Below are 14,215 nucleotides of genomic sequence, written 5' to 3'. Positions count from 1 at the left end.
AAGCATTATCTTGTAGAGATTGTGATAAAACTTGAAGGACTGACAGTGTTATGGAATTCACAAAGTAAGCTTTGCGCTCCTCAGACCAGACTACTCCCAGATTTAGATAAAATTATTCATGTTCGTGGATTTACAAATAAAATCGCTGTTGCTTTCAAGCATTGATCGCAGGAACTCTCATTTTAAACACGATGGTTGTACACCTCTTTCATAATAAACAACTAATTCGAGAGAGCTGCTAACAGGGTTAAAATACTACTCTAGTTACTCTGGGGTTGAAGTAGCAGTACTGTATTTCTGGACCAGTGAGCAGTGTAGTTGATTACTGTTCGTTGTTAAATGCAATCGTTGGTTCGCTTACCCTAAAAGGTCTAAACATTTCACTAATGTTGTCTGGGGAATTGAGGCACAAAGGGCCTCCAGGCGGAGCCAAGAGGCCGGAAACAATCGCCAAACGAGGAATAGTAAACATCAGAGCTGGCTCGTAATTATCCACGTCGGCTTGGCTGAGCAGTCCGCGTTCAAGAGCTCTTTGCAACGTCTCCGAAAATAAAACGCAAACGAGTTCCTGCTGCTCGTACTCCTTCGTCGATTTCACCGGTACCATGGCGCCGACGTAGATCAGTTCAAAATCGGCGAACAGTCGGTCGAAGATCTTCAACGACTCGATTAATTTCTCCATCGATGGGTCCAGCGGGTTCTGCGTCTGAAAAAGCAACTGCCAATAGAAAAGTCAGTTAAACGATAGCTCGGTGGCTGACTTGAAGAATATTGATTACTTGATTTAAATTTGATAAATGAATAGTGACTACTTGTTTAAAATTGTGTGAATGTATTACGTACAGGGAGTGTAATTTATCTATGGAGTATTGACTTATAAAATTGTTGATTATTAATTAGAATTGTGAAATGGTAAACAATATTATTGTAGTCGAGCATGTTTTGTAGGCAAATATAAATTGAACCAATCTAATGGCTTCCATTGTTAGAGTTTAATTAACATGAGTTATTCATCTTGTAATCTTTAATTTGGTACGTGTTGCATAAAAAAATTTTACGACTAATATCGAATAAACTTGTATCACGTGCAATGATGCAACCAACATTGGATTTTTCATTGGTGTATCACAGTTTTTCGATAAAGATGAATGAACCGGTGACTTATCCGAGCGTCAATGTTGCCAATTGGCAACGCTACATTTCTTCTATTTTGATAAATAATATATAGCGACGGATCATAATTGACGCAAATTGTGTTCCATTTTAATAACGTGGCATATTCAATTTACGAACGTTGGATCACACAACAAATAAAGGTTAAAAGTGATTTCAAGTGTGATCGGCAAATAAAAGTAGTCATAAATCAGTTGGTCATTGGAGCAATTCAGAATACAATTTTATATAGCCAACGTTCCAAGTTCTTTGGCTTGGGTCAAACCACTGAGCAACACAAAAAATCATATTCTGGGTGGCTCTAATAAATAAACTAATTAATATGTTTTTCGATATAAATGAATAAATATTAGGTTGTCCGAAAAGTTTCTATCGCTTTGTTAATAAGTAATACATGCACAATAGTTTATGTTTTATGTTACATTACTGAATTGTGCACGATTCATTTCGCTCCATTACTGTTACAACATGAATATCTATGAAATTAGATTGTCTATTTATATAAACACGACCACATAAAATAATTGAGTGCAACTCGCGAAAGAAACTTTTGGGACAGCCTAATACAATCTACTCTTCTGTTCTAATTCCTGATAAAGGAAATTATCTAAGCTAAATTTGAATACGGTTTCGAAGGGTGAACGGGTTTAATTTGCCAGCAGGTGGTGACGAATACCTTCAGGTTCATGTGACCTTTCAGCGCGTGCTCTCTGAGCAAATTCCTGACGATATCCAGGGACCTTGTCAGAGCCTTCGCCAAAGGTCTCATGGCTAAACTTTCAGTCTCCCTGTTCATGATGGAGGAACCAGCTGCCAGGCATTCCGCGCCGAACCACAGCTGCCCTGCCAGATTCTCCTGCATCACATCGTCGGGAAACTTCACCCTGAAATCCCGGTTCGCCCTGCTCTCTGGAATCAGGTCGTCCATTATCTGGCTGCATATCGTCAGCACCGTGTCCTGGCAACGGCGCAGCTGATTCACCAGCGTGGTGCATCTCTCCGGTTCCTGGCGGCCGTCGAAGGAGTCCAGTTCGCAGGCGACGGCGTTCAGAGACTCGTCAGCGTAGAAAAACTGAGCGAGCAGACTCGTATCGTCCCTCTGCGTTGGGCAGAAAGAAAACAATCTTTCGTTAGCTTTGTAATTCTTCTTGTGGAGGCCAAAAGACCATTTCCTGTCTAAGAGTCGCGCGGCATGTATATGTATTCATGACTAAATAAAGAAATTTCTTCAATAGACGCAAAGGGTATGAATACTTATGGGGCTGACTGTGTATCGTTTACATCGTATCGATATAATTGTAGGTAATATCATTAGTAATTTTTAGAAAATATTAATAACTGACTAAATTTTTGCCAGAGTGGTTGTAACCCCGTTAAGGGTCGCGTCTCCCACTTTGGAAAAAACACTGCATTAGTGTGTACCGCTTCCGTCTCTCGAGAACTGCAATTCATCAATTTAAATGTCTGCCATCAGAGCACGTGCGACTCTTTTTCCTGCACTTGTTTATCAGCAATCAGGGTTCGAGTTCATATCCGAGCACGGGGGGCAGGGGGGGGACACATGGAAGCGTCCGCCGAATCACGTTTAAGAGTGACTCACCTATGCGAGTCTCATTATGTATTTCGGTAATAACTCGTCGACATAATTTAGTTGATACTTACCATTTTAGGTAATCCTCTTTTTTTTTTCCTTTAATTCAAGCAATTTATCATAAAATTTAATATATATTTTTTGAAGCTAAAAATATTCTGGGAAAGTATACAGAAAAATTATAATGCACTTTATTTAGGTCTTAACTTTGTAGCATAAAAACCACACGATAATCAAATTAATATTAGTAGAGCAAAATATTATTAGTTTGATTATGTAGACCACAGTTTTTATTATTAGTAATGTCTCTGTAGTTTTCGAAACTTTTAATACTAACAATGAATTTACAGGTAAAATTGGAGTCACCAAGGACTTTCCACGATCAACTTTTGATTTAACCCTTCGTAACTTCAGAAAAAATCTAATTTAACTTTCTCGTGAAGCTCGAATCAGGTGTACGATAGAGCTTCAGAAATTTATTCACAGAAGTTTCAACATTTCAGCAAAGTTCCTGAATCCTATAACATTTGGTACAGTCGTTCGTCGTAGCAAGCTATTATTATTTATATCTTGAGTTTCTGATCAATCGTTTGATCTAATTTTTGGTATTATTACTATCTTAAATTAATTTACATTCAAGAGTGAAATATATATAAATTGCATACCCATAAGTATTACTTATCCTTTTTCAAAATCTTAAGAAACACGTTGTTACGTCACCAATAATAACGTAAACGTATGAGGAACCGAATAACCGCCTAGCACGTCCTTGCTAATGGATGTTTTACGATCCAGAGGCAGATAACTTTTTAAGCGCAGTGCGCTTACGACTTTCTCTCTCGATGCACTATTTCCCCTCTGCGTTTACTTGCTTTTTTTTTCAAATAAAAACTTTTACTAATTGTAGACAGAACTGGAAAAACAATGGGTAAAAATAAACTCGCCTATAACGGATATTGCAGCGGTAAGATCAATCATGAGTCAGGTGTGGAAACAGTGAAACAAAACATCTGTACTTTGTTATTTAATTCCACCCCTCGCTGCGGATAGAAACACTCGTCTTTGGAGTTTGTTGAAACTCGACGACATCTATTGTATATTCATTAAAAACATGCAATCCTAAAAATATTTCAAAATATATACGCATAGTATAATGTAAAATAATTTATCAGTTTTAACATAAAGGAGTATAAAAATGTTTGTTGAGATTTATAGTAGAATTTGAAAATGTGGGAACAGGAAAGGATAACATTGTCTCCTTTTAAAGAAAATCTAGCTCGTATTGTAATAAAACAATGAAGACATGGTAAAGTATATCAAGAAATGATACTATTCAACGTAACTTTTTCTAATGAAATATTTTCAAAACGTTTTATTCTACTGTTTTTTTTTATTACTTTTTATATAAGGATCTTTTCCACAAAATTAATTCCTTATTATTCCTTATCTTAGGATATACAAATAATGCTAATACTAGAAATAATTTCTATTATTAGACTTTCGATCTCGCCATTCGAATTTAATTAAAAGTCAAACGACAAGCCGCAGGGTTCAAAGCTTGTTTTATCTTCGACACGGTTTATCGGGTTGAAAAAATAGAAATTGCTGCGTACCGTTTGCCTTATGTCCCCTTTTCGTTTACGCACGACGATGGTAAACATTCGTATCAGCGTGCTCTTTAACGCAGAAGCGTGGTTTTTCTGCAACGTTCTGTTTGTCCAGCGTTCCGTATAGACTTTGTAATTATTTGCGAAAAGAAATCCCACGGTGTTCCGTTTAATTAGCGATACGCGACCTTCGCGTACGCGGTTTCCTTGATTTCGAGATTAATGGAAAACCGAATGCAATAAAGAGCTTTATCTAACGACACCATTATTTAACGGGGAGAAGATAAAACGCGTGCAGTCGTTCATCGTTTATCGTGCGTACCGACACTTTGAAACGCAGTAAAAACACTCGACGATGTCAGAGGCTAATTACAAAGCTAATTGCGAGAGAGCTAGATGCTCACGTCCGACGTGAATCACGTAGGTGCTCTGAATTTATTTTGATCGCAACGTGTAAAGTATGCAGGGAGCTCGAGGATACTCGGTATAGGAAGAACGATAATCCGAGTGAAATAGATTTTTCACTTTTAGTCCTCTAGTGGGTGTAGTTTATTTTATTACTCGAAATGGAAATTAGTTTCTGGTGGTTTATATATTCGTGGAGTTATATTTGTGTATGTATAAATGATACCTAATCGTATATCTAAATCGATAAAGAAAATTATAAATTATAAATTGACGATGACAATCTATCTCTGACAATCGTAAACTATTCTATACTTCGCGTATCTATGAATAGTATTTAATCGTATAAAGAAAAATAATAGGTGTACTATTTGTTTTCTTTTAAGTTCACCTTTAACAAACTTGAAAATGTTCGTAAACTGATCGTCGCATATCTTGTGTAGAAAGATGGGAAACGGCCTTGGGCAACGCTAACTAATACATAATTCAATTCGAAAGGTCAGGTACACATTTCTGAAAATCGATTCTCAATTTCATGTTTACTGGTGGACAAAACTTTCACGGCAATCTAGCAGAGTAGGTTCAGTCAATTCCGACCACTTTTTAATCATTGAAGATAAATCCTTAATCATTAACTCTGACGAGAGAAAACTTGAGTCTGGTAATTGCCACAAATGTAAATTACGCTGTTGGGAATAACGTGATAAAAACTCACGCTACAACAGTGATTTAATATTTTCCTTTCTTCGTATTAGAACAACGTTTCTAATTATAGATGCTATCGCTCTTATTATTTTAGCTGTATAATATACATTAATTTTCCATATACAGAAATTTTCTTTCCTTTTGGAAATATTATTATGCTCATAATTGTTTATTTTTTGACGTTGCGTGAATCAGCTCGTTAAGTCTGCACGCATTTTCTTTTTTCTTTTTTTTGTATTTCTTTCTTTTCTTCTCTTTCTAGTTTTCGTCACTCTTTTTGCTATAAATGTTTGCATCACCGTTGCCACAAAATTCTGTCGACCATTCCGCAGTTATCGGTCGGCGCTAACTGGAGAAAACCTCGTTACGCTTTCTAAATCCGTTTTCGATGTTGTTTTTTTTTAATGATTCGTCTTCTGTGCCGCGTCTCCCGCGGTTAATGAGCGATTCACGTTTCGTTCGATATCGTTTGTTATTGATTCGAAGGGGAGAAAATCCGATAATACTTGAACGTGTTGAATCCCGCAGTCTGCGAAGCATCGAAAGCTAGAGAAACGGGAACTGAACGTTGAACATTTTATATGGGCATTAGAATCTCATTTTTTCAATGTAAATTCATACATTGGATTCATACATTCATACATCATTTTTCAAGATTTAAATTTATGCATTAGAAAAGTATGTTTAAAATCTAAATTTATACATTGGTATGTTATTTGTTTAAATTTAAATGTGGACATTAGAATCGTATTTTTAAATTTTAAATTTTTTTAATCTTATTTTTTCAATTTAAATTTACAGATTAGAGTCTTGTTTTGTAGACGAAAATCTTAGAGTTAGAGCTGAGACTTACTTAATTTATTTTTTCCCATTTATACGACTCTTTTGTTTAAAAAAAAACTGACATGAAATTTGCCTTGAGAGGAGAGTCACAAAAGCTTGAGAAAAATTACCAAATCATCACAAAACATGTTTTTGCGGCTCAAACGTTGACAGAAGCCGTCGTTGATTCATTAATTACAAAAGATAAGATGATAAGAGATACGGTCAAAGAATTCTACTTGTCCTTTCAGTTTACATTTTTAAGTATTAACAAATAATATTTATTAAGACCTAAATTAAGACACGAAATATCCATTAAATAAATAGCCTATCCTGGTTTAACCCATACACGCTACAATAATTATTTCCATTATAACAAACAAGATAAACACTTCTGATAGCAGAGATTAATTGATTCTCTCATCTGATAAAAAAAGACCAACGTGTTATCCTTGTGTATGTGTGTGTGTGTGTTTTTTTTTTACTAAGAACCATGAACCGAGCAAGTGATAAGAACCATTGTCTCTCCGTCGGGGGAAACGAAGTTTGATTATTAAATAAATCAACGCTAGTCGATGCAATTAGTAGCGAGTCATTGTACCCTCCCATTGATGATCACAGTTTACGGAACACGAAGCATCGTGCTGGGACCCCTTTTAATTACACCGTAGGTATAATTAAAGTCATTGTTTCGCGATGCACGGGCTGGTATCAATTTATAAATATCTCTCGAGTGGCTTTTCTCTGGTGTCGTATGCCCGTGGAAAATTACCAATCGTGTCACTCGGTGTCTAAAAGGAAACGTTTCGATTGTTACTGTAGAAGAAGTTCCCGAACCAGTAGTTGAATTATTATTTTCAATTATAATTTAATTTTGATATTGCTTGTGTCGTAATTTTTGCTAACAATGATTGAAATGGGGAATTAATTATATTGATAAATTTAATTAATAAATATTGATAAAAATACAGCAGTATGTTGGCTGTAGGTATTAAAAGTGTATTAAAAAATATAAAGCTATTTAAAAGAAGTTTGTACTTTTTAAATATTATTTTACACGATTTAAAAATATATCAAAGAAAGAATAATTTAATTCCGTTCGTGGAAGTCCATCAAGAGTTTCACTTCACCGAAAGCGTACACAGGTAGATAAAGTTTGAGAAGCACTACTTTATAGGAAGCTACACTTTGTTGGCTTAATTACGCATACTGTCCCACACAAAGAGCAGGGCGTGATAAGTACGCGTTTGAAACAGGCAAAATATTGATGAAGATATTACCGAGCATCCACGCACGCGTAATAGACCAAGTTTAGAAACTCGAACGATAATACAGTTTTGTCTATTTAGTTCTGGACGTAATGACTAATTTTAGATACGGTAATTAGTTTGTTATTCGTTATAAATAGCATCGGTTTCCTCAAAAACAGAGGAATTCAATTGAATTAAATTTATACTTGTAGCATCCTATTTTGCTATTTCAATCAATAATCGTAGCGGATATGGCACGAATAAAAACAACTATAACATTGTTTAAACAATTACGTTATTGGACGTACTCTCTACAGTGTGTATAATGCTTATCGCAGCGATAAGGGATTTATGGAGTATCATATACGATAAAAATAGGCGAGGCATGTAACGGGTGTGACCCCGTCGAGTGTAAAAGTTAATCAAACAAAATGTTAGATAACCAGTCACGTACTAAAATCGCTTACAGAATTAACCAATGGTTTGTTCATCCATTTAACTTGAGGTGGGATCGAATTGCGTAACAATGTGTATGATTTATTTGTTTCTCTATAGTAAATTAGATTTGATCTTTGGAAATTCCGTTCTAATATTAAACATTGAAAATAAAAGTATTGAAATTGAAATAAAATAAATTACACTTTTATATGTCGTATTGAACACATCGCTTGCTTCAATTAAACAATATTGCTGCAATTTTTCCATTGACGCAACGGAGCCAGAGCTTGATGCGTGACAAGATATTTTATATGCAATTGGGACAGTACGCACAGTTATTCGATCGTACGTAAACAATCGTAAACAATCACCGATGCGTTTATCGAAACTGTTACGAAAATATCGAAGAACTTTTAATAAAAGCATCGCTGATCGTAAGACCAAACAGCTGTGCATGAAGTATGGACAGCATAAAATATTGAATAATAAATAACGCATAAAAACGAAGCTTGTTTATTCAATCAAACAGTTGAATTTTTATTTATTTATTGTGAAATATTTTATATTAGGTTCCAAGATGAGGGGTGTACAAGGAAACCTGTTAAACAAATTCTGTATAGTCACTAACGAAAAATGAGATATTGCTCGTATCAGTAAATTAATGAACACAAAGGTAAACAAGGTACTTATATGACTGATTACCTTTTATCTTTGAGACAGTGTTTCTCAACCTTTTTTTTTGCCTACTTCTGATTTTGATAGGTTTACCTCTGATACCAATTGTTTATACACTATTGTGCACGACGATAAAATACATTAATTTGAAGTACGTAGTAGAATTCAATAAAGCAACGTAGGAATTTGAATAAAAATTTATTTGATGTTTAATGAAGTTCTTCATCGGTTTGGGAAACACTGCTTCTTCGAAGAGGCTAGTATCGTTTCTATTAGATAATTCTAGCCGAGTTTCATTCGCGTATTTCCATGTTTTTAAATCATCGCAAAGATAGCTGACCGACATTGTAACTTTTAAACGTGATCCTACGTTACTTTTTTCTTTTTAACCAGTGGAACAGATTACTATCCAGTTACGATATCAGTATCCTCTCGCAGTAGTAAGGTGAAACGTAATAGTTGCTTGTAAAGTGTCAACCGTGAAACGTAATAGTTTCTCTTCAAATGATGCTTCACCTTCGAAAAACGTTCAATTTCCTACAACGGTGCAGCTTAGACAAGGAATGTTTGTATCTTCTACGTAAGATTCGCTGTATGTAAAATTATACATGAAGAACACACTTGTTGCATTGAAAGTTCAATAATATACATATTAATAACGAAACATTTATTTGAAAACATCCTATCGTTTAATTCATACCACATTTGTTTAATATCTCTTTAATTCAATGAATTCAAACCTCATTTAAGCATACTGCCTTTTAACGATCGAAAATAAAATGAGATTATGTAAACAAAGCTTATTATATGAAATTTATATAGCGTACTGAATATTTCTATAGTACCGTAATAACGAAAATTGTCGTCCATTTTTAACGACACCGCTTTCCGTATAAAGTTTCTCGTCACGTGTCTTATAAATAACGTCCGGTGAAATTCGTCCAGTAATTGTCGCGCGATTACGTTGAAAAGGGATTAATTTCTAACTACGCGAAGTTTACGCCCTCTTCCACGGTTGGCAAGTATGTAGGTCGGTAACAGTTATTGTTGCGAGAGATCCGTCGGTACCTTAACGATCGTTATCGCTGACAGTTCCATCGTTCTCGTAAAGGCGGGTTCACACTCGAAACTGAACTCTCGAGGCTTTACACGAGCCTCTTCTCTCGTTAGCATGTACAAAATGATAACGAGTTCACTGCTACTAATATTTGCGATAATTATACTCTGTAAAAATTCGTGTGTGTGTCAGGGAATCGACTGTTGTTGATACAGCCCTGTTGCAGTCACGTGACTCTGTTCGAATGCACTCTGCAGGGCCGAAACAAGGCAGGGTCAGCGCGTTCGCCGGAACCCGGCCCCGTGTTTTAACTAGAGATGGCAAGAAAAATCACTAACAGTGATTTTTCACGGTAATCACACAATCACGATCGCAGTCGTGATTAAACTTCGATCACGACCGTGATCCGGAAGATGGCGTTTCGGAAGCGGTTCATATTAACCCTTTGCACTCTGCACCATCTCGTTGCAAAACATGCGAACAGGAATCGCATTACATAAAATAGTCTAACTTTAGAAACCTGAAAAGAATGTTGTTTACCAATCAGAAGCGATCACGAACAATCACGAATCACTGTGAAAAATCATCGTGATTGAGCATGAACGTGATTGAATCACGAGTGATTCAAAAGTAGCAGTCCACGCCATTTCTAGTTTTAACACGTTGACTGCCAAAGAAATATTCTTGAAAATTTCTCCTAGGATTAAATATTATTCAGACTATTGGAGACTACATAATCAAACATCCGTCGTGGTATTTATTTTTGTAACTTCGTCAAAATACACGAATTTCATTTAAATTCATTTCCATTAACTTTCAGAATTAATGTTTTTAGTTCTTCAGTGAAAAGCACTGTCACCCACATATGGGTGACGTGGCGATCAACGTGTTAAAAGGCCCCGCGGTCTACGAAAATTACTGAATTAAAAGGTACCGATTTTGATTAACGTTTTACAGACTGACGATACCATTAACAAATGGAAGGAATTTCTGCTGAGATGCAAGACATTTCTTTTAGTAGCGATGATTAAATTGAAAGGAGTGACAAAAATCATCAAAGTATTATTATTTAATATTCATCTTATAAAAAATATATAGCATTTGTAAATAAATAATTCCTCGTTGTAAAATTGAAGTGTAGGATTTGAACGTGAATTCAGGCCCCGCAACATTTTTGAACCCGACCCCGCAAAAGGTTACGCCGGCCCTGGCACTGTCTCGTGAAACGTACTATTGCAACGCAGACGATACAAGCGTAATGGAAGAAAAATCACCTGCGTGCGATCTTCGAACTGGTTCAAGCAGAACATTATATTCAGCTGTAATGTGACACTATGAACGAGACCTTGACGCACTTAACATGGAAAAAATTAGGCGCGTTGGCGTGCAACGAGCTTATACGTGTCGTCTTAGCCTTCGGCGACGCTTCGCCTTTTACTCTCGCGATAATATCCACGCTTTCTTCTAATTTGCATAATGAAAACGTTAAAAAAAAAAAAAAAAAAAAAAACAAACTCCGAGAGGAAGAACGATTTGGGCAAGTGAGACGATCGTTGAAAATTAAAAATATCGTTCCGCATCATTTCATCTGCCATTGGAACGATATTTTTCCGTCCAGTGTACGCGGGTGAGTCACGCAACTCGATCAGGTCATATCTGTTTTATGGTTGGCGATAGAGGAATACAATACTGGGACAAATCGAACTATTAAATAATGTCTAGCTTCCTATGACGTCACCTTTCTCCGCAAGAACACGTTTCGTTCGAGAAACAGATGCCTATAAGACCAGCATCGATTCATTGACGACGTTTATTATCGAATCATTTTCTAAGATTGATTATAGACTATAAATGGGGTCGCGTTAAACTTTCCACAGGGATCTGTCCCATTAGCACGTTATTTGTTGCCAGGCGTATCTGGAAATGTCCACGAGGGACCGATTCGAACGTCTCCCGCCGAATGTTCGACCGAAAACGATGAACGCGTTTCAATAACCTGTCGAGCATTGGGAGATTTATGGCACGATTAAAACTTCTGGATGAAAAACGAGCGGTAACCTCGATAAGAACAGACAGACGAGGGAAGGAACAAAGCGACAGAATCGAGCTTCCTTCCGACTCTGCCTACGGAAACTTATTTTCGATGCGACCGACGGACGTTATCTAATCTGAGGACGGGGACGGTTAACGGTGCTTTTCCAAGAAAATTAGATAATTATCCTACGAGATTCCTCGATCGAGAGACACGCTTACCGTTGCACAGCTGAGAGCTGCTGGCGATAAAATATTGATGACGGATCGTTCGATGAATTTGAAACCGTGGACGGTGTGATCGGGAAAATGTGGTTCAATTAACAATTTACCAGGCCCGGCACAAGGCAGGTTCAGTTGAGGGGCCCCGCGATCTACGAAAATTTTGATTAACTTTTTACAGAACGATGATACCATTAACAGATGCAAGACATTTTTTTATTAACGATGATTCAGGTTAAAGGAGTGACAAAAATCATCAAAGTATTGTTATTTAATATTCATCTTATAAAAGATATGTAACAGCATTTGTAAATAAATGATTCCGCGTTGTAAAATTTAAGTGTAGGATTTGAATGTGTATTCAGGCCCCGCAAAATTTTTGAACTCGACCCCGCAAAAGGTCACGCCGGCCCTGCAATTTACAATTGTATTTTTCAACTGCTACGATCAATTACTTGCAGCAATTATAATTGCCTGTTAATCACAGATACTAATTAAATAATGAAACCACTTTTCTTTGGAAATTGTATAGTTGTCTACATTTTTAGTACTACCTCGGATCTACGATTGTTATACATAAGTAAATCATAAATTATCCAAATATGTCATTCCAAATGTATGAAGTCCGATATTTTAACATATAAAATTCCATAAAAAAAGGACTGAAAATGTAGAAGCTTATGAACTGGCATAAAAAAAAAAAAAAAAAACATGAAAAGACAGTTCCCAGTGTGGTTCAACTTTCTCCACTCATAAATTTATTGTATATTCCCTTAAAAAATAAGCAACAGTCTGTTCCAGTTTCTAGAATCGCGTATGTATATTTATCGGTTGAATTTAATCAACCAACATGCTTCTATCTATTTTTACGTTTAAACACAGTGCGAACTGGCAATCCCCATTCCAAAGTACGAGGAAATCCCCTGCACTCGGGAAAACCGAGCCTTAAAACGGATTAAAGAGGATTTGTGTAAAACTTCCATAGATACCGAATGCAACAAATGATTGTATGTACGCGATGACCGATAAGAGCAGGAAACAAAGAATATTTTCTATTAGGTTGTCCCAAAAGTTTCTTTCGCTTTATTAATAAGTAATACATGCACAATATTTTATGTTTTATGTTATTAAATTGTGTACGATTCATTTTGTTCCATTACTGTTACAACATGAATATCTATGAAATTAGATTGCTCTTGCAATTAAATTAATTGATATGAAATTAGGTTCCTCTATTTATATAAACACGACCACATCAAATAATTCAGTGCAACTCGCGAAAGAAACTTTCGGGACAACCTAATATATCCCCGTTTTCAATTCTCATCTGTTGTGGAATTCTTCGATTTAATATGTGTATTCTGTATGTTCGAATATGCAAACAAAATTGCAAAACTCTTTTACAATGCCATAAATGTAAAAAAGGTATTTGCGATAGGCATGTAGTAAATATACAAATTACGTGCGCAAAAGGTGGTGCGAGGCGACGCCAATAGAGAAGGACTAATGCTGGAATGTTAGTAAAGTCAGTTCTAGCATGAGTCAGACAGGATCAGAGTTACAGTGCGTAGTTTCCATAGAAACTGCACAACCTTGGAAGCAATGTTTTTAACATAATATTCGTTAATGTAAAAATATCCTTGAATAGTTCCTTCAGGAGCTGTCTGCCAATAGTGCATCGTCGTATAAAGTCACGTGCACGTCTGATAGAATTTCTTCCAATGATTCGTGCAATTGATTACACAAGAAATTGACATAAGTTTGACCCGTTAATTTCCTATTAAATAAAACGGACAGTTATCGAACATTGTAGATAGAATCACTTATGCTGGTTCAGTTAGCAATTAACAATTGTTGTAGTGCACAAATAGCTGTGGCTCGGGAAGAAGGTCAAATAAGAAACGTGTTTATATCAGGGAGTTGGACGCCATAATTGTTTAGGCGAATGCACAAACTAGTGGCGCCATGGAAAGATAGCGGCGTACTACAAGTAATTTCATATTAGAAGCATTCTCAAGACACACTTTTTAACGCTAAACTTATCACAGTCGGTCAAATGACGGTCTTCAACTTTTGCCGTAGTTTGTTATGTAAAATACATAAATTATATACAATTGTTTCATATAGTATTCAATTTAGTAATAAGTGAAGGATTGTTGTGTTTACTTGTGGAAACGGTGTCTTTAAGACCAGTCATTTAGGCCAGTCATTTACCGATTAAGGTAGAAATAGGTAAAAA

The 14,215-nt window shown here is 36.0% G+C and overlaps 1 protein-coding gene across 2 annotated transcripts in view; it reads right to left on the bottom strand.

The window, feature by feature from the left end:
- LOC128884586 (lateral signaling target protein 2 homolog) overlaps positions 1-14,215 on the bottom strand; it is a 41,645-nt gene that overhangs the window by 11,249 nt on the left and 16,181 nt on the right. Inside the window, exons 2-3 of one of the 2 annotated variants that reach the window (XM_054138060.1) lie at positions 1,850-2,272; positions 362-718 (exon numbers count right to left, since the gene is read on the bottom strand). In XM_054138060.1, the coding sequence (XP_053994035.1) occupies positions 362-718; positions 1,850-2,272 (780 nt within the window). The remainder of the gene's footprint in view (positions 1-361; positions 719-1,849; positions 2,273-14,215) is intronic. The other variant, XM_054138061.1, reaches the window with a different exon arrangement.

Source organism: Hylaeus volcanicus, chromosome 1 (assembly GCF_026283585.1).
Source record: "Hylaeus volcanicus isolate JK05 chromosome 1, UHH_iyHylVolc1.0_haploid, whole genome shotgun sequence".
Classification (NCBI taxonomy): domain Eukaryota; kingdom Metazoa; phylum Arthropoda; class Insecta; order Hymenoptera; family Colletidae; genus Hylaeus; species Hylaeus volcanicus.
This window is presented reverse-complemented; position numbering and strand designations above follow the sequence as displayed.